The 25,689-nt window shown below is 37.7% G+C and overlaps 1 protein-coding gene across 3 annotated transcripts in view; it reads right to left on the bottom strand.

Moving 5' to 3' along the window:
• Positions 1–369: 369 nt before the first annotated feature.
• The window catches only part of TTC39A (tetratricopeptide repeat domain 39A), a 45,046-nt gene continuing 19,726 nt past the window's right edge, over positions 370–25,689 (bottom strand). For all 3 annotated transcript variants that reach the window (XM_032192080.1, XM_032192079.1, XM_032192081.1), the window contains exons 6-18: positions 24,666–24,730; positions 22,150–22,249; positions 21,330–21,395; positions 14,907–15,015; positions 14,184–14,251; positions 13,994–14,053; positions 13,062–13,223; positions 11,279–11,370; positions 10,093–10,213; positions 8,012–8,123; positions 5,951–6,065; positions 5,291–5,407; positions 370–2,274 (exon numbers count right to left, since the gene is read on the bottom strand). In XM_032192080.1, coding sequence (XP_032047971.1) covers positions 2,154–2,274; positions 5,291–5,407; positions 5,951–6,065; positions 8,012–8,123; positions 10,093–10,213; positions 11,279–11,370; positions 13,062–13,223; positions 13,994–14,053; positions 14,184–14,251; positions 14,907–15,015; positions 21,330–21,395; positions 22,150–22,249; positions 24,666–24,730 — 1,308 coding nt within the window. In that variant the 3' untranslated portion in view covers positions 370–2,153. The remainder of the gene's footprint in view (positions 2,275–5,290; positions 5,408–5,950; positions 6,066–8,011; positions 8,124–10,092; positions 10,214–11,278; positions 11,371–13,061; positions 13,224–13,993; positions 14,054–14,183; positions 14,252–14,906; positions 15,016–21,329; positions 21,396–22,149; positions 22,250–24,665; positions 24,731–25,689) is intronic.

Raw genomic sequence — 25,689 nt, 5'->3', positions numbered from 1 at the left:
CAACTACGAGGTCCCCAACTGAAGCTGGAGATCATGCATGTGATACGACGGGTGTTTATGTTCGACCAAAGGTGAGTATGAAAATCTCGGGATTTTCATCACTGCAAAGAACCAGGGAAGTTGATTGCATGTCGCACAGTATGGCCTTTGTGCAACGCATCTGAGAGCACAGGCACAACTCAGTTGTGGGTGAAGTTTCAAAGAGCATTTCAGTGGCCTTGAGATGAATCTACAGTCACAAGGATTGTTCACTTTCTGCAAAGTACAGATTATGCTAATTCTCATAGCATTGCTTGCTCAAAAGATGCTAAGACTGCCAAAATGTTTGAAAAGAACACAACTGGAAGAAGAGGCGTTATATGCATGAAATAGAACAAGAATCTTTTTTATTCTATACAAAGAATGACTGAGTTTTTACACGTAAATTTTGATGTGCAAACGTAAATAGCATAACTGTTCGTACTGAATCGTATCTGAATTGAGAATTTATCTGAGAAAGTCACTTTAAAAAAAACGCATTCTTCACCTATAATTTTAACTTGGGAAGACTTTTATAAAGGGTGTCTATTTTTAATACAATGCAAGTTTTCACTGTTGAGGAACAGGTGGTTCTGTCTCCGTGCATATTAATTTGCATTATAAAACAATGTCATTTCTTTAGAAGAGGTAAAAGCAGAGCTACAAACTGTCAATTTTCTCTTCTGCTGGGAACAATCACTTTAGAAGGCATATTCACTGTGAGGTACTTATATATGAATCTTCCTGACAAGCATCTCCACTGGAGAAAAAGGGCTGTCAGAAGACCTCCCATTGCCACATACCAGAACAGCTCACGGGGAAGAATCTCCTTCAAAAGGGAGGTAGAACTGTGCCCTCAAAAAACACAGGTGTACACAAAGAGCTAGCCTGGAGAACAGTAAGTACAGTGCAAATTTGTTTTTTGACTTTACCAGTTTTGCAGAAAAGCAGCAATTGTATGGCAGACAGCACTGGAAAAGAGCGCTAGCCCGTTGCTCTATTCTCAATGCCCTACTTCCTCACAGGTTCTCCAAAAAGATAATAAAGAGCAAAAAGAAAAAGATCTCCTTTGTAAATGGCAGAGCACCCTGCCAAGAGAGCCTGCTTCTGCTCCAACCCAAGTTTCTTAACACAGGAAACACTGCCATACGGTCTTTTTAAACGTGGACATCTCAAGTAGGACATCTCTAAGAACGATCATTTTAAGAAGAAATTGACTGTCACAGTAACTGTATGGCTGTGCAGCCAGTGGAATATTGCTGTTTCTTAAGTGACCTTCATGGACTTGTGCTTTGAATACGATATAAGCTTCAAATCATGTTTGTTCTGACGGCAGAGTTGTTTCCTAAAGTCCTCCCATTTTTAAACTTGTCAAAGAAGAGATGCAGTTTTATACTTCCATCTTATTCTTTTTTTTTTTTTTTTCCCTCTCTAAAATCCTTGGTAAATCATTCAGGCACTACAAGCAGCATACTTGACATGAAGACAAGATTAAAGAAAATGTCAAGATACTTGCATAAGGGAGAACATTTTCTTCACCAGCAAGTTTCTTACAGCAGCAAAAAAGCAACTACTAAAAGCTAGTAAAGAGACATTCTATGCACAATTGAAAATGCCCAGGATTGAGAGCTCCTCCCTGCTGTGTTTCTTGTGCACTGAGATTTTCTCACATCATTTCAAGTAGAGACTTGGAAAAAGAGAAGCTTCCTTCTCAACTGCTAGCAGTATGAATTCAAATGAACGTTTAAAGCTCACTTTGATTAAATCCATGAACCATGAGAAGTTTAGTGTTGCTTTTTTTCCAGTTGTTCCACTTTATGTTCTATCTCGCTTAGCAGATGTTGTGAATACAAGGAAGAAAAGGCACATGATTGAAAAGAGAACTACACAGATGTAAGTATTCAAAAAGCCACTGTTGAAAAAACAATATTTTTATGGGTTATAGTTGGTTTGAGTTTTTTTTGTTGTTTTTTTTTTTTTTGCCATTTTATCACATTAATGTTTTATGCATCACCTTTAAAATTTTAAATGATTTGGTTTCTCAGTGACTTGAAAGAGAAGGAAAAATAATTCTGAAGTGTCAGTAATTGTCTGCACCAAAGTTTGCAACAAACAGCACATCAAAGAAGAAAAAGTTACGACACTGCCGAGGCTCCAGAGTGCATTCCATTTTCTGGGGAGGATTTGGCTTGATGCAGGGCAGCTTGAATTCTGAAATGTGTTCTCGTTTCCATGGAGTAATTCTTGTAGTTATGTCTAAAACAAAAGCAGATCCACTCTGATGAATATATATATATTTAAATATTTTCAAGTTATCTTTATATTATTGTTCTAAGCAAAACAACTGTAGACAGCAAAAAGCCTTTTCTTCACAAGCTCCTTTGTTGCCTACTGTAAAATACAAGGCATGTGTTTCTAGCCAAACAATGTAGCTCTTTGTTCTTTATTTGTAGTTCTACTGTCTGGCAATTACCAGAAAAATATAGCTTAATAAGAAATTGAATCTGTTCCACTCAATCAAAATATTGAGTCCATATTAAATATCCATAACATCCACTTAGTTTGCATTCAGAAATTAGGTGGTTTTTTCACTCCCAAAGTATGACTGACGAATTTGAACACATATTTTCATTATTTTTTTTCCTCATTTTAACAAGATGAGGAATGTGTGCTAACAGCAAGGATTTAAACATTTTGCAGCAGTGATATGAACCTTTGGTAAGTATGGTAAGGACAGGAATGAGACTGACAACCACTGATAACTGCTAGGCAATGTAGAATGAACATTGTATTTCTAGATTATTAAAAAGCTGAAAAAATTTGTAATTCAAAGATGAAGTTTTAAATTGCCTACATTTGGTACAGTGGTATAAAAAAGAAAGATTTATATTTCAGTGATACCTTTTATTCTGAATACCTATAGTTGTCTACAAGCTACTTGCCAAATCACAATAAAAGAATTTAAGAAACATAATAGAAATAACACCTAGGGAAAAAAAAATAAAAAATAAAGATAAGATTTCCAAGACTTCCAAAGCAACAGAGGTGGGATCTGCTGTTCCCAGGACCACAGGGAAAATGCAGACCTTACTGGGAACCAACATTTCAACTCCTGAAAAATGGAAACAGAATCTAGATACCAATGAGGATTAGACCATGCTAATATTCTTTTAGCGGATACCATCATCTTCACAGAAACGTTACATCAAGTATTAAGTAGTCTATATATTTTAAAAGCATTTCAGCTCAGAATTCATAATTCAAATCAGTCATGGAGGCAAGCATCTGCCACTGTGGCAGTGTCAATCTCTGCAAAAACAAGGGACTCCTCACCCATCCTACACCAGCTTGGAATTTTATGTATGCAGCACTCAAGAGGCTGGCTGAGGCGTGGAAATGAATGGGTTGTGCTGCATGCTGATCTGAAACACTTTGGAGATTTTGCTGAAAACTAAGTAGATTTTGTCATGCAGATATTAAAAAATGCCTCTTGTATTTCTCATCAGCAGGCTGATATTCTTGCTTATTGCTTATGGTAATACAAATAGAAATGTTTCCATGCATGATCAAGCCAAAACTGTTTATTATCTCATTCCACTCTTTCTCCTAGAGTTGAAACATTCAAGCCAGCAGCAATACGTGGATTTAGGTCAAGTAAATCAAGCATCATGCACAAGCAGAGCTCATCTCCACTCCTGCCAACAGCAAGCATAATTTTGCAATCCTGAAATCCACCACAGACAATGCCTTCTCCCCCTAGTGGCTGAAAAGACACTCAGCATTTTTAGCTGAAGGCTTATAAACCTCTGCATTCTGATCAAGTATATATAATGCTACAGGTGGTAACTTAAAGGTTGTACTCTTTAGTGACGAATTGAAATAAGACAGCCCCCCCTTTTTTTTCCCTCATTTCCATGAGTTTTTTGAGCATAACAAGCCCGAGTATTAGCCTTTCAAACACTGGGTAACGAGATTTTTAAGAGCTGCTATCTGCTGTGCCCTTCTTTAAGCCAACATCTTCCCTTGAGGTGCCAGGTGAAAGGTGGGAAGGCTGAGCAGGGACTGGCAGCTGTACCAGACAGAGTGAGAAGCTCAGAAGCAGTAATTTCTAGGCTTCTTTTTAAGATTTGAGCAAAGAAACTGAGGATTTGAGGCAAGGCGTGCTTTGAGGAATGTGAAATTGACTGAAACAATTTCCATTGCGTTTTGCTAATGCAATTTTTGCTATTCCTAATAACTTCCATGAGTCCACAGAGAATCAGGCTCATGAGCACAGGAGATTAAGAGCTGCAATATTTTAATTTTTGTGTTGACAGGCTTTTGGCATCAGCTTCAGCAGACTGATTCACCATTCATACATGTTGGACTGACTTGGACAAAAGCTCAACAGAAAAAACTCTCCGCGACTTCTTTGGAAGTTGGGGCCAGAGATCAGTTTTGTAGCAACACACCTGCAGCAGGGGCTGGTGTGATGCTGTGCACTTGGAAACGTGCAACATTTGGCCTCATTCAGCATGCAGGCAGAGAGGTGAACTGCCCTGGTGCAGGATGCCTGAGGGAGATGAAGGCTGTTTGTTTTGGACTGCCTTTTTTTTTTTTTTTCTTTTCTCTTTTTCTCCCTCCCTCCCCTCCCCCCATAGAAATCTTGGCTCAGCAGAGAAGCAAAGACTGGGACAGAGGCAAAATTCTATTTTGTTGATTTTATAATAAAGAACATACATGATCCAGTCCAACTATTCCTGATAAACCTACTTGGATAGAAACATCAATCACAACGAAAATAGCAATGGCAGGTGTTTCAGCTGTCTTTCAGATGCGGACGAAAGAACACAAAGATAAACGAAAACTGAAACATCATCTTCAGTGTATTTCATCAAGGAAAAAAACAGCACTGCTAGCTATCAATCTGAGTAATATTATTTCAGCCCTAACACAGAGCTTTGATTTCATCTAATACATCTTCTATGAATAAATAAATAGACTACAAAGATAATTACATTTAGTTACACATGGATTATTCCTTATGGAAGCCCTTGACATTCATATCAAGATCTTTAAAATTATTTTTGCTCTTATCAGAATGGATTGGTAACTCACAGACTGAACGATCAGATAGTGTCTACTACCTGAAAAGGCCCCAGCCAAAACTAGGGCATGTCTGCTTCTGCTGAATAAAGGAAACAATGAGTTTGTGCGGTATTATCATGTCTGCTTCCTACCCATCAGTAAAATAACATACTGACCCGTCAACAAAGACTTTTTAATTGCTTACTTTGCTCTTTCCAGTAGTTTTATTGCTTCTTCTCTTCTATCCTGGTCCAGATACAGTAACGCAAGCTCCAACAAGGCATTTGGAATTAGATAATGGTCGTATTTTATCTTCTTCTCACTACATTGGAAAAGAGAGAGCCTCAAGATCTTGAAACGATATATTATTTCCTTCATTTAAGAGTTCCAAAAACAAATAAATAGGAGATTAGCTAAGATCAGAAAGAGCAATCAATCTTTATCACACTTGTGTTCGCTACCCAAAGCTACCTACCAGGCTATTGAAAGTGTACTTTACGTAACTATCCTATACAAATTATCTCGGGATTTTAAAAATATTCCCTTTATTATGAGGGAATTATTTGAAGAGGTGACAATATTATGCATGTATATATATATTATATTATGAAAAAATTTATATTATGAAAATTTTATGCATGTATAGCCCACAAAGAAGAAAAAATCTCTTAGTAAAAAGTACAGAATTACACTTCCTCCTTACATGGCTAACAATACTGGCAATCAAAACTGTGATAGAGAAACAAATGAAATAAATACTAGAGATACTGTACTCCTCCCCTTTGTAGTTGTATTCAGGTTGCAGTTACTTGGCAGTTTCTGAGAAATTCAAGAGTTCTCCTGCACACCAGGTATGACAACTTACTTTAAGTAGATGTAATTAAAATGGCCTTCTGCCTCTGCAATCTTGCCCAAATGCTTGAGGCATAAACCCTTTAACAGTTTTATCACGCACTGGTCATCTGCTAGCAATTCTGTAGCTGCAAGATGAAGCAAATGGCACATTTTAGAAAACTTTAGAGCACTGGAGACTTTCCTCCCTACAGAGAAACTTGCACAGGTAGGTGTGAGTAAAAGCTCTTTACTGGAACACAAGACAGAAGGAACTGAATGATCCATTAAGTTCATTAAGAGTAGTTTCCTGCTATCGCAGACAAACTTGTATCACGAAATACTAGCTAATAGGAATTTCTGCAAAATGTATAATACCACATCTTGAGCTATTGAATTTCAGCTTATCTTTACTACTGGAGTCCTTTACCTACTTCTTCCTCTGCCACCCCAGCTGATTAATGCTGACACATTCTACATGGAACAGTTGTTCCCCTTTGGACTGTGCTGTTGGAGGTCCTGATCCAATTGCAGTCACTTGTACATGTATTGCTAAATCCAAAAGAAACATCTATATATAATGTATCACCAAAACAAAACTGCGGGAAGATGCCCAAAGACTATACAGCACACTAACTTAGAAGGAACAGGAAAGAAGGCAAAAGGTGATACACTGAGTATGTGCCCGGTCAGATGTCTCAGGGCCACAGAAGAGTTATTTCATAAGAAAAACAAAAAGCAGATCAGTTATCTCTCCTGGACATCTGTTCCATGAACATGTTCATATGCATGCATCTCCTCTCCTTCTAATACAGCCTATAAACTGCTCCCAACTGCATAAAAAAATCCAAAACATTTATAAACCTACCCTAGACACAACTGTGCATATCAGATTTCCATTTCTAGATGTTATTTCTGTTAACAGATTGACATCTTATTGGTGTAACACTGTCACGCAGTACTGTTGGTGTGTTTAAAATACATTGCACTTTTCAATTATGTCTCAGAGTGTTCTGCAAACATGAATCAGCTTCCACAAATCCCTGCAAAGAGTTAGTCTTGTTCACTATTTACCAACTAAGAAAAAAAGGAATAGTGAAATAATTCACTTATCCAAAATAAAGTAGCAAAATATGTGACAAAAAGGGAAACAGTCAAGTGACTTCTTCTAAGACGTCACTTTCAGTGAAAATATTTTTCTGTCTGTTCTCAAACAATTAAAAAGGAGATGGCTTTAGCCATTTCTTCAAGCAGCTCTTTCAACTCTAGAAGAATACTTGTGTAACAATGTGCACAGGAAGACCAGGTCCTAGAAAAGACTGCAACGCAGTGACTTAACCCACATTCCTTTGTCAAGATGGGATTGATCCTTTTGCAGGAAGGTGGAATGTAATAATAAGACCAAATGTTTAGTAAGGGGAGACTTAGTGATTACAGAGACTGGCTGCACTTCTCTAAGAATTTGGGGAAGATTGGCAAGAAATAAATGGCAATTCAACTTTCTCATGGATGGCTAATTAACTGACTGACAAAAGATGTGGTAGCAAAGCCTGTTCCAGGTCAATATTAACTCCTTTCTTATGCTCCATTATAGTGCAAAGGAAGCCCATCCCTGATATCTCAGCTTTCAACACACAAATATCATTCAAGTCCACTCCAAGGACACTCCCAATATCACTCCAAGGTCATGTTGTAAGTTGACAGCACTTTTAGAACAGAAGACTGACAGTCATCTTTTCCTCTTTATCCTTCAAAACTGAAATACAGTATCTAAGGATAACAAAGCTTCATGATCTAAGTAATCGAGTCAATTCATATGCTGATTTTGATCTACCAAAATAAACAGTCCTTAATACATGTCATAAACTATTCCTAATACACATCTGTGGGCGGAAAATAGCTTGCTACTATTGTAAGTTATTGCTATGATAAAAGAGGAAAATTAGTCCTATCTGCGCAAACAGTTTATGGCTTCATAATCTACCTTCCTCCTATGATCAGATTAACTTTCCTAACAAGTGTTTCTCTTTATTCACAGATATTATCTTTAGCTATTGCACCGTAAAATACCTGCTTAAACCATATCACTGATTACCTGGACTTCTTGCCAATGCTTCTTCTGCTTCAATTAAAGTCTCTAACATGCCTTCTGTTAGGTTGGGACATTGTCCAATTACAGCATAGCCATTCCAGATATACATCATTTCCTAAGGTCAGGGAGAGAAGACAGCATTGTTAATTACAGTGCTGGATAAACACAGCTATCAAATACTTGTTATCTCTGTATGATGAAAAAGTTACTGATTCCTTAGCTAAAAACTCAGTTCATCTAAACATATTTTCATTGCAAATGGAAGGTAGCTACATTGTTTGTCAGAACAAATTAGTCCTGGAAAACAATTGAAGAGCCATTTACTGCATTTTGACATTCCGACAAACAGGAACTTCTTTCATAATTCAACTGTTCTTAGGGTAACTTTAACTAAAAACTATTGTTTTAATTCCTGGTTGTTATTAGGGTTCTCCCTTAGAGTACATCACCAGACCAAATGTATTGAAGTGGCAACTGCAAAGAGCAATTGCAAAGCTAATGATGCCAGTTTCTATAGTATTTCCCATTGGTCCTCATGACAAGTTTTTTGTTTTTATGACCTAATATGAATTTGATAATTTAGAGCTTTTATTTAAAGTTTCTGTACAGAATAGCTGACTTCTAGAGCTACTGTAAAACAAGATGTTAGGCTAGAATAGATGAAATGATGTTAATCATTATTAAATGATGTTAATGTTAACTGGTGTTGAACTTACTGTAGTTCAACAGTTCTAGTGTAAATTTATTACCATGGCTTAGATTCACAAGTACTCAAACTACATTTATTCTAGGCTAAATATTTAAGACTTCTCTCCTCTCAGCAAGTCCCTTCATATTGAAAAGAAAAATCCTAAAATGGGATTCTGCACCCATTCCACATCCTGAGTGCTTTCAGCTGTTCAGCTGCGGCATCTGCTGCCTCAGAAATGCAACTGCAACAGAAACAAAGACTGCAGTGTCCCTATCACCCCAAGGAAAGCCTTCAGCACAGAAACCCGCTTTGTTAAAACTCCATTAGAATAGCCCAACCAAACTCCAGGTGTGTATATTTATTGACTCTCTACAATTTCTGAAACCTGAAAGGCAAATCAAAAAAATCTCATCATTTCCTCTCATTTCAGCCTCATGACTTGGTTGAAAGTGGCCACCAGTGAATACTCACGCTGTGCTGTACCTTATTTGCAGGAGACTATGTTTGTTCAAGCAGCAGTGTGTCACATAACCAGCTGGTGGACTGAGAAATGACTACTCACTGGTGTCTCCAAGAGGATCTCCTTGCTCAGGCATTTTCTTAAAGAGTATTTACTAATTATCCATCTGTTTCTCAGATAAAACAGCTCAAGGCACTGCAAATGTTAATGCCACTGAACTTAGCAGACCTGTGGAGTCAAAATCTTTTATGTTCTTTTACTTGGTCTTTGCAGACAGATTTTTGTAAGTGCACCATGTGCTAGACAATGGGGGCCTTATACAGTTGATCTTACCTGGCAACTGGGAACTAGCCAGCACTACAGGCAAAAAATAAAAAATAAAAAATAACTGTATGCAATAGCTCTCTGGAGTATCTAAAGAGACTTGGCTATGTTTCATCCTACCACCCCAAGCTGCTTTGAAGAGCACCACATTGCAAACATTCAGGGGCACATTAAGGAATCGCTTACACAGAGCCCCCAGTTCTAGCATTGGTTTCTTGATTTTTTTCCACTCTTTTGTACCTCAAAGTCTTCTTTTAATAGTCTTAGTAACTGACACATGACAGAAGAGACCAAGGGCAAAGTTCCTCAACAGGTAATTAAAAAATACTGATAGGAGCATGCCAGTCCATAGCTAGAATAATGAGTTACACATGCAACACATTTATGTGTCACAAACAACTGGCTTAGTTCCCTGTGGCTGCTGCATGCCCCAGTTTTACAGCATTCCTTGCATTCATTTGGCTTTGTTTTGGGAACATTCCAGTCTCTTGCAGAGGTTTTACCTTAGAAACACGGAAAGATAGTATTCTAATTATCTTGTTTTTGTTTCAATAAATTAAAAAAAATGTAATGGGTAGGGGGCAGGGGGGCAGAATATTTCTAACTTACCAAAGGCGGAACAGGTAAAGGAACAGGGTTTGAAGAAAGATATCGTCGAGCTTTCCGAATGGCGAACTTTTCTGTAGGCAGTGATTTCCCTGCAATTTTCAGTTTCAAGCTGGGAACAATCCTGAAAGTTAAAAAAAGAAAAAAAAGTAAGGAAAAAAAGTAAGGAGTTTTTCCTCTATGAACGTCTGGGACAACAATATTCAAACTCTAAAAAAAATAAAAATAAAAAAATCTAAGTGAAGAGAACTTTAAAAAGCTGCTACACACCCAGCTATTGCTGTCTCTAGGGAAGCAGAGCAATACATATTCACAAAAGCTGTCTTTATGTAGGACATACATATCTCTTTTAAGCTTCCACTTTAATCAAGCAGCAGAAATAAGGACTCTTCCCCACCCAAAAGAATAAATTAGGTGAGGCACCTAACTTATAAATGGCCCATCTTCACAGACTAAGAAAGAGGCAAGCTTGGCTTTTGTCAGTGTTCCTCGCATTCTCCCAAAGACCAAACTGATTCCCTTTGCAATGGATCCCAAATCCAATGAAATCTGCTTTTAATAATTACATAAGATATGGAAGACCTGAGAAGTATCAATATATTTTAAGCACGTTAAGAAGTGATATTGAAATTTTATAGACACATTCTCAGAAAAACAAAGTAATTAATTTTGTTTGGCCCAGCAAAAGTTAGGCTTTTTTGAGCTTGATCATTAGAAATATATTAAATTACTGGGTCAATAATGCAAACATTTACTTGCACATGTAACTATTTAATATTGGTCCCAGACTCAAAGCCCAAAAATCAAATTGTAATGATTCAGTCTCCATTAGCTGTTACAGGCATCCATCTTGTAACGTAATCCACTAAGGCTTTCAGATCTTACATGCCATTTTGGTCAATGGAAACAATTGAAAAAGAATGTGAATGGTACATGCAACTACACCAGCTACCGTATGGCTGACAGAATTAATACCTGTCTCTAAAGTATTTCCAGGTCAGTAGAAATCTCCTGTCTGAATTCAGGGTCTTTTTATTCTAAGGGTAGTGTTTCATTCTTCAATTTCTTACCAATTCCAATGCTATTTGTGCAGATCTTCCAGACTGCACAATGAGTAATTCTGCCTCTTTTCCATATATACCGTGACTTGATATGAAACTGTTGTTAACTGAGAGTTAACAAATTTTACCTAAATAATTCAACTTCATTGTCTCCAAAAGGACTGCAGTCATCAGGTCCAAACATACTGAGATAAGCAGCTTTCATGTAAATATAGGTAGCCTGCAAATGCAATCAAGAATATCTGTACAGAAAAATGAATTTACAGCATCACCATTATTGATTTAAAGAACAAAACAGTAACAAAGAGGAAGAACTTGCTGCTTTTGCTCACAAATAGAAATAATCTTATGAAATTTTAGTCAGGAGATAAGTATTTAAAAAAAAAAAAGGTAATTTTTTAAAATCTTGAATGCCTTTGTTTTCTTTATCAGCTCATGTTCACATTCCAAGAACAAGCGTACAACTATGTATCATGCTTGTATAAAATACATTTTTGTATTACTCTCATGAATACACACTGGAAACCTTAAGAAAAGGTTGGAGAAAAAAAAAATAAACAAACCATATGTTTTATGCGTCCAGTCACAACTTAGTAGCATATCTCAAATATTAAGTTCTAGAAAAAGCACAATAGTTTTTAAAAGGTTTCCTTATTTCAGATTATGAAATGTACTGACTTCACAGGGACTTGTGAGCAATTATATATTCAGCAACCAAGGAAAGCAAAGCAGCAGAGGACATTGCAATATTTGGAACAGCAGAAAATGACAGTTGTGAGTTCTTGAGCAGTCTTAAAGACTGCTTTAAGGAGTCTACATTAACCATAAGTTTCAGGAGTTTTCAGTCAAAGCTTAAAATATTTTTCCTATCTATTTCTAGCAGAATGTAACAGTCCATTTATGTGACCATTATTTACTTAGTTCATGTAGTCAGTATTTTGCTCCTATTAGGTTGTACTTGCAATAGGTTACCTATTGATAAGAAGCACCTTTGCTGCCTCTAGGCCTGTGCAATAAACTAAAGAACTCTACATAAAGTTTAAAAGGACATATATTAATATTAATCCTACAGCATTTCAGGATATTAAAGCTTCTAGTCGGGTAGTGGTCCATCACTAAACAAAAGTCCTGTGGGAGCTATTCAGACCAATGCATCTGACTGAGAGCGTTGCTGGAATACCCAGGGGCATGAATCCCTGCTCCAGATTTTGTCCAACTGTAAGCATTGTGAGAGCTGCTCTCCGGCTGTTTGGACCTTATGTCAGCTTTGGTTGCACTTGGCCAATATATACCATGTGCAGTAGAAAAAAACAGAGATAACACCTCCTTATCCACCCAGAGTGATCACACTGAGGAGAAACAAACCAGTGAACACCAGTTAACCCCACCCACCCACTCACCAGACTTTAAAGCCTGACAGATTTTCCTGTGGTTCAAGTGAAGGCAAAGGGAAGAAGTCTACCAGGGTTCTGGACTTGAGAACTTCTCCCTTTCAGATGCACAGGGCAAGCTGCATTGCTTCTAGTTGCATTTATTATCCTAGAGGCACCATCATGGCTAATCTCACTCATCACCAGAAGAGCTTGTAATGTTAAGAAAGAAATGACAACTTGCCACTAACGGCAATGTGTTGACAAAACAATCAGTTAATCCACAGCAGAACATCTCTAACAGTCTGTTCTTCATCTACAAACAAGGCCCAAAAGGTTTCCATTTGACCACAATCTGTTCAGATTCTAATGTTCACAATTCACATTGTTTTGAAAAAGCCACAGCAGACCTGTATTTGTTTTATAATTTTCACCCAGCTCACAGATACCAAAAGTCAACTCTATTTGATTAAAAGTTAATAGATAATACAGGGCCTTATACCTGTCATTAAATATTTCCTTCTTGTTCTGCTCAACTTACCTTTGACCAAGTGTTTTCTTTGCTTAGCAGATCTGCATAAAAGAACGCCATCTTCCACTGGCGCTTGTAGGTGAAGCACCACATGAGCTCCCAGTAACACATGTGATGAAACTGCTTCCAGTACTGCTGAGCCTCGCAGCATTCTTCATACCTATTAACTGCCTGAACACAGAGATTTCCAAACACTGCCTTAATCACATGTAAATGCATGTACAACAAAGCTGTAACAGACATTTGGTCTTCATGATCTGCTTCCATAGCTCCTGCAGTTTCCAAATTAAAAACAGCCTAGTATTCCCCAAGATCACGTCTGCTGGCTTCACATAAGAGTTCCTTGGCTCCACAGTCATCCTGGGGTTAGCCAGTTTACCCCTGCAACAGAGCTCCCCATTCCTGGAAGTTTTATGGAAGTCCTAAGTACAGGCAAAATGAATGCATGTACCTAGGGAAACTGGGAAACTAAAGTCAGAGGACAGATGCTCAGCTGACATTTGTCATAGCTCCAAAGACTTCAAGGGAGCTACAGCACTGCACATCAGCTGATACTGTGTCTCAGAGTATTTTTGACGTGTATTCTGCAACACCCTAATTCTTGCAAGTCTCGTATGACTCTCCATTCAGACTTAAGGCAAATGATTACCATGGGATGTTGTTAAAGGTACAACTCACTTCAGGATAGGAAAGACAATGACAAAACTGTGTCATTAATAGTAGTGGATTAGGTTATCACCAGAAATCAAGGATAATGATATGAGCTGGTGAAACAAGCTGGTCAAAATAGTTTTCAAAATTCCTACTCGTATTCATGAGCTATAAATTACATACAGGCCAGAGACACAGGAAGCATTAACTAAAACAGAAACGTTGTTCCTGTAGGAGCTTTTCTGAAGCTTTTGAGGCTTATTTTTTCCAAGAGCAAGTGGATTACTTACCGCATCAATGTTACCCTTCAGTGTTTCTATCCTGCCTGCAAAAAACAGGAATATGGCTCCCTGTAATAAATAATAATAAAAATACGAGTATTCTTTAACAGTTTTCAAGCTGACCATACAGTCTAGATCTTTGTTATTTGGCAGGGAAACATTAAACAATCATACCAATCTGAATTATGATTGATTTTACCTTTGGATAGCGAGCCAAGTAAGGTTTAAGTAGCCTTTCTGCCTCCTCAACATTTCCTTTTCCTGTCCCTAAAATGCATAATAATGCAAGTAATAAAAACAGTAAAAAAAAAAAAAAAACAACACACGCACATACAAAACACAAAAAACAGGAGGGCAAAGTACTGATTAGCCATCCTCATCTGGCCGATACAGAAGTTCCTCTATCTGTTAAGTTGGGTATAAATACAGTTTCACTAAGCCAGCAAGCAGGAAGATTCAAACAACATTGTGCTTAGTGACTTGAAAATTAATTTATGAGTAGACAAACACACTTTGAAAAAGCTCTAACAGTAGATGACTGGGAAGTATATTCTTTCAGAGAGAAGCTATCAACTCTAAAAAAAGATAGAGATGAGCAAAGTATTCAGGAACTCATCTCACCCACAGCCATGATTTCAGCTTCCCAGTTAATACACCTGATTAGAGAAGAAAGATTTAGTTCTCATGACTTCTTTTGCTACCCCCATTTTCTCCTTTCTTATGCATTAAACAAACCTCCATCTTGTAGATTAAGATACTCTTTTTGTTTATGATCACTACTGTAAAATCACCCCAAAATGACGTATATTTAATCTGAGTGTGAACAAGTATTTCACCAACAAATAGGTGTTGAAACCATCTTTTTCCCCTTTGTCTCCCACAAGAACTAATCAAATCCAAGAGTTATTATAAACAATCTTACCTAACACAAAGGTCATGAAAGTATGATAGCAAAGCAACAGCATGGTACACAGCACCGACCTAAAGCTGTATGATGACGCTCCTTCTTGAAGCTGCAGCAGACCATGCTCCTGTGCAAACAAAAGCGAGAAGGACAAAGTATTAGAAAAGAACCAAAGCAAATTTTTGATATATATATATATTTATCCTTTGCAGTGTCATCTATAGATTGCTCACTCTCAAATTTCCAAAATACACTGATGTAAATTATTTGTATAGCAATCAGAGAGATTATATTAACAGTTTTTTATGGAGTAACTGCTTCATCTCTGGAAAACATTCTGAGACAGAGCAGCAATTTGTGATTTATTACTTGGTTAATGTAAGAGAATGTGAAACAACTTATCACCATCACCAAAGTGCTGCTAAACCACTTTTCAATAATGAAAAAAGCACGGTTTTAAAATGCCTGGCAAATAATATTGATCGTCTTTGTGCCGTGTGTCCATGTATGTTGTTATTCACTGCAGAAGCAGGTTAAAGACATCAAGAAAACCATATCAGCAACTAGCAGGGCAAAGGATAGCAGTGCAAAAGGATGTCTGTAAGTATGTCAACAAAAGAAGCCTTGCAATGGTGTTGGCCCTCTACCAGAGGTAGGAAAAATATCACAGAAAGAAGAATGTTCCTATTCTCTTTGGGAAGAGCTACAGCAATCAAGTATCGTGCTGTATTCATATTCAAAGGGAGAAATAAGGATTCAAGCTCCTGAGACAACAGTATTTACCAATCCCCTTCTAGGACTGGTTCCCTGGTGTCAATGGTAAGAATATAAACATGCGAACATATCAACCATGAGATTTGCTTCTTAGTAAACACATACAGTAAGATGTTCACTTTGTGCTGGGGAAAATTCCATTTAAAAGTTGCACTACAACTGCAATGGAAAACTACTGGAACAAGATGTATACAACTATAAAGACATCCATTCAAACCAGCTACACTATAAATAGGGACCCTGAGGGATGTCTCTGGAGCCACTGCAGAAGGTATCACAGGGAGCACTCAGTGCATGATCTCAACACAGATTTTCATCTTTTGTGTGTCCCTGCCCATGGAAAGGTATTACACTACATGACCTTTACCATTTACTGTACAAATCCTGAAGCCTGTAACCATATTCTAATTTTGATCATACATGTATGTTTTTACTTAACTAGTGTTTTGTTTTGTTTTTTTTTAATGTAAATACAGTTATTTTGAGTTTTAATAAATCTTTATTTATTTATTACTGTTATGGGGAAAGTAACACGTACCATTAACACACACACCTGCAAGAGAATTAGCATGACATCTAGCCTGGATAAAATAATGAAAATACTGACTTGTACATCACTTCAGAAGAAATTTAAAAGATAGGAAAATCATAACTGAAAATCAATGACTTTATGGAAAGCAAGCACTCTTGAAATAAAGCCAACTTCATTTTCTGCTGAAAGCAGAAGTTTGATTGATACAAATAACTAACAAAATATGATGCACTCAGCTCCTTCCACCTGCTCAGATGAAAACCACAAATACTTGGATTTTTTTTTAAAGTAACACTGTTGTACTGCAAGGTAGAAGACAAAACATTTTGTGGAATGAATTTGTCAGAAAAAAAAAATCCAAAGTAGACTTCCAAAGTAGATTTTTTCAAATGAAAAATCTTCAGGACGGATATTTTACTGAGTCTTTACAGACGTTTACTTCAGTAGAAGGCCTTACAGTGTTAGATATCTTCCAGTTAATATAAAAATACAGGTAAAATAGCTGCTGCTCATATTTGTGAATAGCACTAAGAATGACAGAGAAACAAACTGTATTATTTATATAAAACAATTTACTTGTCAAGTTGATCTCACTGATGTATTTTAGTCCAAAAAAAATGTATTTTAAGATAGCCAAACACAATATTATTGTCTGTATGAACCAGGAAGGCAGCCCATATCCACCCCATCTGGGACAGCATCTGGGAAAGCTGTAGCTGTGAAGAAAATCGATTAAGAAATTGCTCATTCTTTATAAAAGACAGCTGCAAATCTGGCATACATCAGCCTAAATTCTTAAACTGAGTAGTTACACAGGTATGGGAAGCTCACTGAGCAAGTTAGGTCGCTGTCATGTCTAGAATCCTATTTTGTCCCACACAGGTAATTAAAGACTGCTTACATTTCACTCTGCTACTGGAATACCCCAAGCTTTCTATATTAAAATAACAATATAATCAGTAAACACAGTCTGAACAAAAGAAATCTAGAAGCAGTTATTACTAGTATTGCAATGCTTGCTTGTAGAGAAGGCTGCAACAAAGCTGCTTCTCCTGAAAACACTCTTGCAAACTGCTGTTGCAAGATCTCCAAAGTGGGATGACAAAGGGTTTTGTAAGAAGCACATTTTAGCTACCATGTCCAACCAGACAGACTCCCTAGGCTCCCTTTGTGGCTGGTAGAGATAGATTTACTCCTGGAAGGAACGATTCAGCACAGAAGCCCAAGTCGGACACTCTGATTCACCTTTTTTAAGCACCTACTCTTACTCCACAGGGAGCCTAAAGAAATTAGCCAGCAAACCTAATCAGGTAGATGAGGTGTCATGAGTTGGACAATGCTACTACACCCACATGATCCTCAGTGGGGATCAGCTGAGGATCTCAGCACCAAATCACAGACTGCTACTATTTGAGCCTCTGTGAACAAATTATACTCACTGGTGCCAGTCGGTATAATCGAGTACATTACACTAATTGTTAGGACGCACCTTTTAACACCTGTAAATACCTCCCACACCTATGCCACTGGTGACAGGAGCTATGACAAACCACCAGGATGTGCTTCCAAACAAAGTCTATTGCTACAATATAAAACAGATGTCAAGGTAACAAGTAGCAGTAATTTCTCTAAAATACTTAAACAACAGTAACACAAGAGGCAGGTTACCATGAAAAGCATAAGGTATAACACAAAGGAGGAAGCGACACACTTTTCTTACAGACAAATGTCACGACCCAATGCAGTATCCCTTACCTTTCTATGCAAGTTGCTCAGAACATCCTATGCCCTTTTAATTCCCTATACTGTCACTTCATGACAAGGAAAAGCAATATCCCATTGATGTGATCCTTGTTCCAAGACATCCACTATTCTCTCATTCCAGTGTCCCACACAAGCAGTGGAGGATTCTCACAGTGAATGAGGTGCAAACAAGGACAATGCTCAAAACCATCATTAGACAGCATACAGGCTGGTTCCTATCTATTTCAGCTGTGACTGACTAAAATCCATTTCATTTCCTGAAGTGAAAGCTCTTCAATTATATTTTAAATCATTCTTGTTTAATTACAGATCTTTACAAAGGAAGCAAAACAAGGTCACTGTTCATGTCCCATGACTTGATCACATTACTGCAGGTGTAGCGAGTAGGATGAATAATAGCTTTTATGAAGAACTAATTAAACCAGTAGCCTGGGCACTTGAATGTATTAAATAACTTCAGTTTAAAATTTGCAGGAGACCAAAATGCAAATCAAAAAGATGCTTCTTCAGAAACTGGAACTCAATTTATTACAAATTGAGACATCAAAAATATTCCTCAGCTCAGCTGCTTTGGGAAAAAGTGTCCTCCCACATCAGAAAGTATAACTTGAAAGAAGTTGGTTCTATCTGAAAATTCTTCTGCCTTCCCCAGAAATCATGCTGCCAGCTGACCCTCTGACAAGCTGCACTTAACTTATGGTGGACCCATGTCAAACTTTTCTACAACTTAGCACCACAAAATTTGTAGCGTTCTATAAACTAAGAATGACTGTACATGTCAGTCTGAGGAGTCTTGTGATCTCACACCAGAAGTTAGTCACCATTAAGCACAAAAAGTCCAGACGGGACACATTCTGCACCCGCTGTCCAGAGTGGATGAGACCTGCCTCCCCTGTTAGTGGCCTAGCCAATGCATGATATATACCTCAACCCACAGAAAATTTCTCATGAAATCAGGTGAAACTGCACTCCCATGCCTTGAATCTCAATATCTAAATGCAGGGTCTATGCCACGGAACACAAATAAGCCCTTAGTTTGACCAACGATACCAGGAGAAAGGAGCTCAGACAGTGAGCGTGGCACAACTGGCACTTCTCGGAGCGGAAGGGAACGAGGGTGGCCTCAGGCTACTTTTATACTTTCTTGATCTTATCCTTCCTACTATTCTGGGACGCCAGACTGCTGTTAAGTTGATCATGCTGTCCCCAGTGCCCATGAATGACTGAGGAAGTAATGCAGCTTTGGGCACATCCTCAGTAACTAGCAGACATGACATGTCTGTGAGAAGGAGAGTTGCTAGGGGCAAGTCTGCCAGCTTCAAGGCAGATTAGTTTTGTGGAAGATATCTTAATACAATTGTATATCCACTTCTAATACACACACGATCCACACTAAAAGCAAACTGTCTTTGAGTGAAATATAACTCTTTTGGGTAAATCATAAGCAGCTCAAGGCTCTCTTGGCTTTTGCACAGCCTGATGCTCACCACAAGCATTTAAATGAAAAAACTGTGTGGTCAAACGCTGATGTACTCAAAATTCCTTTTCCTCTGGATGGTGTGCAGCATATGACACACACACTTTCTCTCTTCTCTTTTGTTACTTTCACCTTCAAGCCTCTTGTCTGTACTGCAGAAGACAGATTCCTTCTGCAAGCTTTGGAAAAGCACCACTGGAAGGGACTATGAATGTAATTGCAATCTTGCTTTTCACTTTGGGCATCTAGTTTCAAACTGTCCTATGCAGAAAGACTTTTCTGGGATGTTAAAATAAATGACCATCAATGAACTTTGATCAAAATGCTTAAAATGCACCTTTTTATGGTGTACAGATACCATGTTTTTGCTTAAATTTATGCTAATCTAGGTCATGCTTCAGTCAGTTATTGAAAAACTGGAACAGGAGCTGACTCATCAACACAAATAGCAGCCCACTCATAGCCATACAACAAACCCCAGGGCCAATGGAAAAGAACAGAAATTCTATTAGAGGGAAAATTTTCATCTGCAGTAATAGAATGAGAGTTCAATTCTGAGTATTCTCAGAATTCTGCTGGCATGCAAATTGCCCTTACATTTTCTAGGAGAATATTTTGCTTTAGATGCATTTTGTTTTCATAACTGACAGGTGGAACTACTTGATTTTTGCCTCTACTGCCTGTGAAACAGCTCCTGGTCAAGCTCCCAGGCATTTCCAAGTTCTAATCCATGCCCTTGCAATAGCTCCTTGCTTTTAAACATGACATTTTATTTTCAGATCTAACATCCCTCCAATAAACTAATAAAGTGGCAATGACATTCACCCACATGTCACCTACAAGTGCAGCTCTGATTAAAGAAATATTTTTCTCCTTGAAACTTGTTTTGAAAATAGAAAACATTATAAAAAAGAGTTGAGTTTTAACTTGTTTATGCTTTTGTTTGATGTCCCACAAACACAGCATTTACCTTACCCAAAATTTATGAAATAAGCATAACTGGTAGTTCAGGTTAAGTGAACCTTAATGCTTTTTTAATCCAAGAACCCAAATTTTGATTGAATCTCATAGTCTGGTGGTGGAATGGGAAATAAGGACAGGTAAAAGGTATCAAGGCCAAGATTAAAAAAACAAACAAACAAAAACTCTAAATAATTACCCACAGTTTATTATCCTATTTTGAAACAACGTATCCACAAAATACTAACACAGAGAGATTACTTTCTGGATACTTTCTGTGCCTCTGCTGGACAGAGTAAGTCAAGTTTGTGCAAGCTTACTGGTGCTTCGTTGCTAAACAACTGGCCTTAAACTGCATGCACAGGCAACACAGGTCAGACTTGTAACTCTCTGGGGAAAAAAAAAAGCACTTACTCTTTAGGCAAAGAAGATTTAGGTGCCACAGAAATCATTAAAGACATGGAGAAAAATAAATCAAATGAAACTGGAAGTCTTTTTTTTCCAACTGGATGTCATGCAGGAACCTCTCAGGGTCATTCGGATACTCTAATAACCGCAACTATCAAGTAAGATAATTTATAACAGGCTAAGAATATGATTTTGGCTATGACCTTCTAAGCACAAGCATACATCAAAAGACCAGTAACTAAAAATAATAAAAAAAAAACAAAACCTGATTTTGTCAATACCACTGTATTAGCCATTATCTTGTATCATGTTTCAAAAGTGTATTATCATTGAAAAATGATATCACAACCTTTATAATAGTTCAGACAAAAATATAAAGGAATACCGGACTGTATGAAAACAGTGTCAGCAACACACATGCTGTGATACTAATCAGTGTTTCAGAGTTAATGAGAGGAGGAAGAAACTCCTCTCTCTCTCTCTCGATCTGAAAGAAATGTACCAAAAATATTTATTTCACCTTTACCTTGTTTCCAGAAAACCCAACAAACTCCAGCAATCTCAGAATCCGTGCAGGAAACATGGACAATGTCTATAGAAAGAAATGCAAGAGTTACACAGTTACACACTTTCATACCATCAGCCATCCCGTGGTTTGCTACAGAGGACATCCTGTGCCATGTCACCACATCTGACCCCTTGTTTTCCTGACCAGAACACAAGCACCAGCAGCAAACAGTGGCCTGAACAGCATCCCAGGCTCCACTCACGCATCCTGCCCCACCAACTGTCCTGCCAACAGACAACTCCCTGTCCTTGGTTGCTCCCTCAGTGCCAATTAAATAGTAAATGGAAGTCAACAAGCACCGGCATCTTCTGCTCCTGAGCAAGGCTTCTCCCAGCCCTTATCCCCATGGTTCCCTTCTCATGAGGCTACAACCCACTCCTGTGTGCCTCCCAGCACTGGTCACTGGGCTAACCTAGATCACCTCCACTGGCACCTGGGCACAGGCACTTTGCTATATCATCAAAAAACATGTCCTTAGCCTGTGTCAGACAAGAAAATCGCTCAATTTATAATTTCTCCATCAGGACGTGCACATGGGCCTGCACACACACAACGGTATTGGCATGTTATGGGTAGCAGTCTCTTTATTTCTATAGTGTATTACTATCTGCTGGTGTTAGATCAGAGACTGGGATCCTGCAGGTATCAACACATACACCTAATTTTAACCCCAAGACTAGTAACACTGATGTCTATGGAACTTCTCAGGAAGTTACATTAAGAACATTTTCAGGAGTTTGCAGACCTTGAGCTCAAGAGAAGAACTGCTGGTACATACCAAATTAAACGCTCCAACCCCGAGCTTTACACCTCCCTCAAAATGGAGATGGTTCTCCCCTTTGACATAATGTGGAGATTGTATGAGACTGTCCAGCTCTCTGAAAAAGCACAAGATTTTGTCATATTGTCAGTAAAACAAAATGATTAACACTAATTACAATTCAGTAAGAAAGTAATCCAATTACCTTGACCTACACAGTAGTTCAAAAAAGGTGAATTTGTCATCTCACCCAGATGAACAACATCTACAGCATTTTGTTGGATTTATCAACAAACCATTTCTGTCATATTACTATCAACTCAAAAATATGGAGTCCTGGAGATGAATTCCTGTCAAACAGACATAGTCAATCTGCAACCACGTTTCTGCCTGAAAATGTCCCAAGACTGGCTTTTGGGACTTACTATTACAAAGAGACGATGGGCCAGTGCAGAAGACAGGACTTCGCAATTTTTTAATTAATTTGATTTGCATTTCACTAATTTCTAGATTATGCATTCCCATTTTGTGCATGTTCAACCAAAAGAACATTGTGTTATATATAGGAAAAGTCAATTGTAAGAAATTTTAAAAAGTGAGCAGGTATATTGGAAATTACTTATATTTCTAATCTTTTAGGTCTCAACTTGGTAGCGTTCCTTTATTGCCCTGTGTAAGCCAACTGGATTTGAAGCTGCTTTTCCCCCAAGCCTTCCACAGTTATGTGTTTTTCACATTATTGTTTTAGTTCAATTTGCTTATGCATAGGGAAAAAAACACAAACACTCTTTCAATTCCAGCCACACATTTCTATGCAGGCTGTCACATTTTTATCAGCTGGTTGTTGCTAATAGATCTAAGACCCTTCACTGTAATTGCAGCCTTTACAATGGACCTGCATTTAGTCACCTTAAACCCACATGAACATGGACACTGTCATCTTTCTCCCTTTCAGTACACTTCTGCGGAACCTGGAATGGATACTGTTTTGTCTGATACACGTGACTTTTTGTGGCTTTTCTGAGGCCAAATTTTAAGTCCTAAAGTAAAACAAAACATGATGCAAATTTAATTTTCATCTTTTTAAATTTTTCATTAGTCTCTACTACCATGAAAATTTTCTCATACTTTTTATGTACTGACAGCAAGCAAATGTTTCATTCTAAATTACCATATTATTTCACTCTATCTTTTTTTTTATGGTAACCTTTCCTCCCTGAGAGTTTTATATCTTTGTAATGTTTACCCCTACTATCTTTGTCACGGTTGCTGTTGTTGTGGATTACCAACCTGTTCTGTTGACAGCAGGGAAAGCAAAAATCACTTTTTTGTATCAGAAATTATTGTGATAAATATTAATCAATCAAAGCAAACAAAGGCTCATTTCCACATTTTTGCCGCAACCTTCTGCACCACACTCTCACCAGGGCTGAAAACAATTACTTCTTGCCACATCAAAGGTACAGTACAAAAATCATAATTGCCAGTCTCACATACAAACTTCCCCTTTGTTAAAGTATGTTTTAGTAATATTGAAGTTGTTATTAGCATTCTTTTGAGGGAGACCACCTAAGTCCAACTAGATTTATTACACTTTGTTTTTACATATAGTAGAGCTGTTCTTAATTTATTGAGGCACAATAGAGTATGCTTCCCATGGTGTACATTTTAATTTACCTTTGCAGAATTTACTACTGCACTTCAAAACACTTTGCACATGTTGAAAACCTCTCTCCATTACCTCCCAAAAAGAAATATGCTTAGGCAGATGTTTTTGGCTTCTAGACACTAAGTAACAGATATACTGTGAGTTTAGATAAGCAACCCTGCTTATCATTTTTAATAGCATGCACCTTCTCTTTAGAGTAGAATAACTGCCATACTTAACCAGATTAAAGGTCCAGCTAACCCAATATTTCACACAGACAGTGGCATATGCTTGGAAAAACATCCTCTATGAATTGTCTGTTCGGGGACTTCATGATGTGGAGAGACTGCATCTGTTCTATCATGCTAATTAGCCCTGATAAATCTATTTCCTGTACATTTGCTTAAATCTTTTTTTGAAGCCATTTATATTTTCCATTGCAAGCTCTTCATTTTATATTCTCTTCATTTTTAGTTTCATGCCTTTATTATGGAATTACTTGTGCTTCAGCTACTGGGTTTGAACGTTCCAAAAAGCTGCAGCAGAAACTACAAAGAAATGCAATTTCATAAGCCTGATGACCTGCTTCATGCCTGATCATATCTCAAGTAGGCAAACCTTGGCAGTTAACAAGGGAAGGGTCCACTACCTCTTTTTTCTATTCCCTGTCTACCTAATGCAAATTTAAAATCCAAATGAACCATAATATCAATGCCTTTTGTTTTGCAAAGAAGGAATTCGTGTGGGCAGAGAAAGGCTCTAGATATGAGGCCCATAATGAAGGCTGCAATAAATATATCAGAAAGTAATTTGTGAATTGGAGAATTTGACCGGCTGCACTTTTTATGGAAAGAGTACACACAATAGTGTCATCACTCTGACATACCTGTATGTTTGGTAACTGTTCCTGACTTTGATGCCTCCTTTTATGAAGCTAACCATATTCTCATCCTGTTGGAAATGAAAGATGTTCGCAATAAGAATTCATAAGCAAATTTATAAGCATTTATAAGCATTACAAACGTCTTCTGTCTTCCAGAGATGAACATGTGCCTTGAACATAAGCATCATTACACTGACAATATAATTCTCTATGAAACAATACATGCATTTATGACTTCTTTTTTATATTAAAACAGTTTTACTCTTTTCAGATATCTGTTGGCTTTACTTTGATGCATTCTGTGATTTGTATAGCCCCTGTGACCTCTGGACCGTTTGAATCTCCCTAATGGACACAGGGAACTAAACTAATGAATAGCATCTACGGTACATGCACTTGTGGCTGTTTCAAAAAATAGCTTTCTTTCATTTGTCCTTCAGCATGGTTAAGATCTGAACACTTCCTGGCTCAGCGCCAGATACAAATAACTGCCTGTCCTCAGGAGTCTACAGAATATAGTTTCACATCCTAAAAAGGAAGCAGGGTAAGTAAAGTTATGCAGGATATGCTCTTTCTGGTCTGAATTAAGTGCCTCCGAGACCCATACTAGTGTGGTAGCATGTTACTTTACTAGCTATAATGAACTGAGAACTTACAAAAAAGTGTATCTGGGGGACCTTTAGTTAACAGCTGTATCCCAAAGAGAAAACTCTTTAGTCTCATAAGTTTCTGGTGGTAGTTTCTTGCTTCATTCATCACATCTAATCGGTCATTCTGGTTTGTTTTGGTATCTGCTATTACTTTGGAATAGGAAGGCTACATGCGTTTTAGCAAATGATTTTTCTGTGATGGTATTTTGAGAGGCTGTACAACCCATTGTGGAGAAAATAGCATAGATTAGGTGAAAACAGCATAGATTAGATGAATGTTCAGTTGTTTAACTGTTATTGTCAAGAAAATGGGGCCCAATTCTGCTCTTCAATATGTAAACAAAGAGACAGAACCTGCCCCAAAGAGCTTTCCATCC

Source organism: Aythya fuligula, chromosome 8 (genome assembly GCF_009819795.1).
Source record: "Aythya fuligula isolate bAytFul2 chromosome 8, bAytFul2.pri, whole genome shotgun sequence".
NCBI classification, from domain to species: Eukaryota; Metazoa; Chordata; class Aves; order Anseriformes; family Anatidae; genus Aythya; species Aythya fuligula.
The sequence above is the reverse complement of the archived record's forward strand: the minus strand, read 5'-3'. Positions and strand labels throughout refer to the sequence as shown.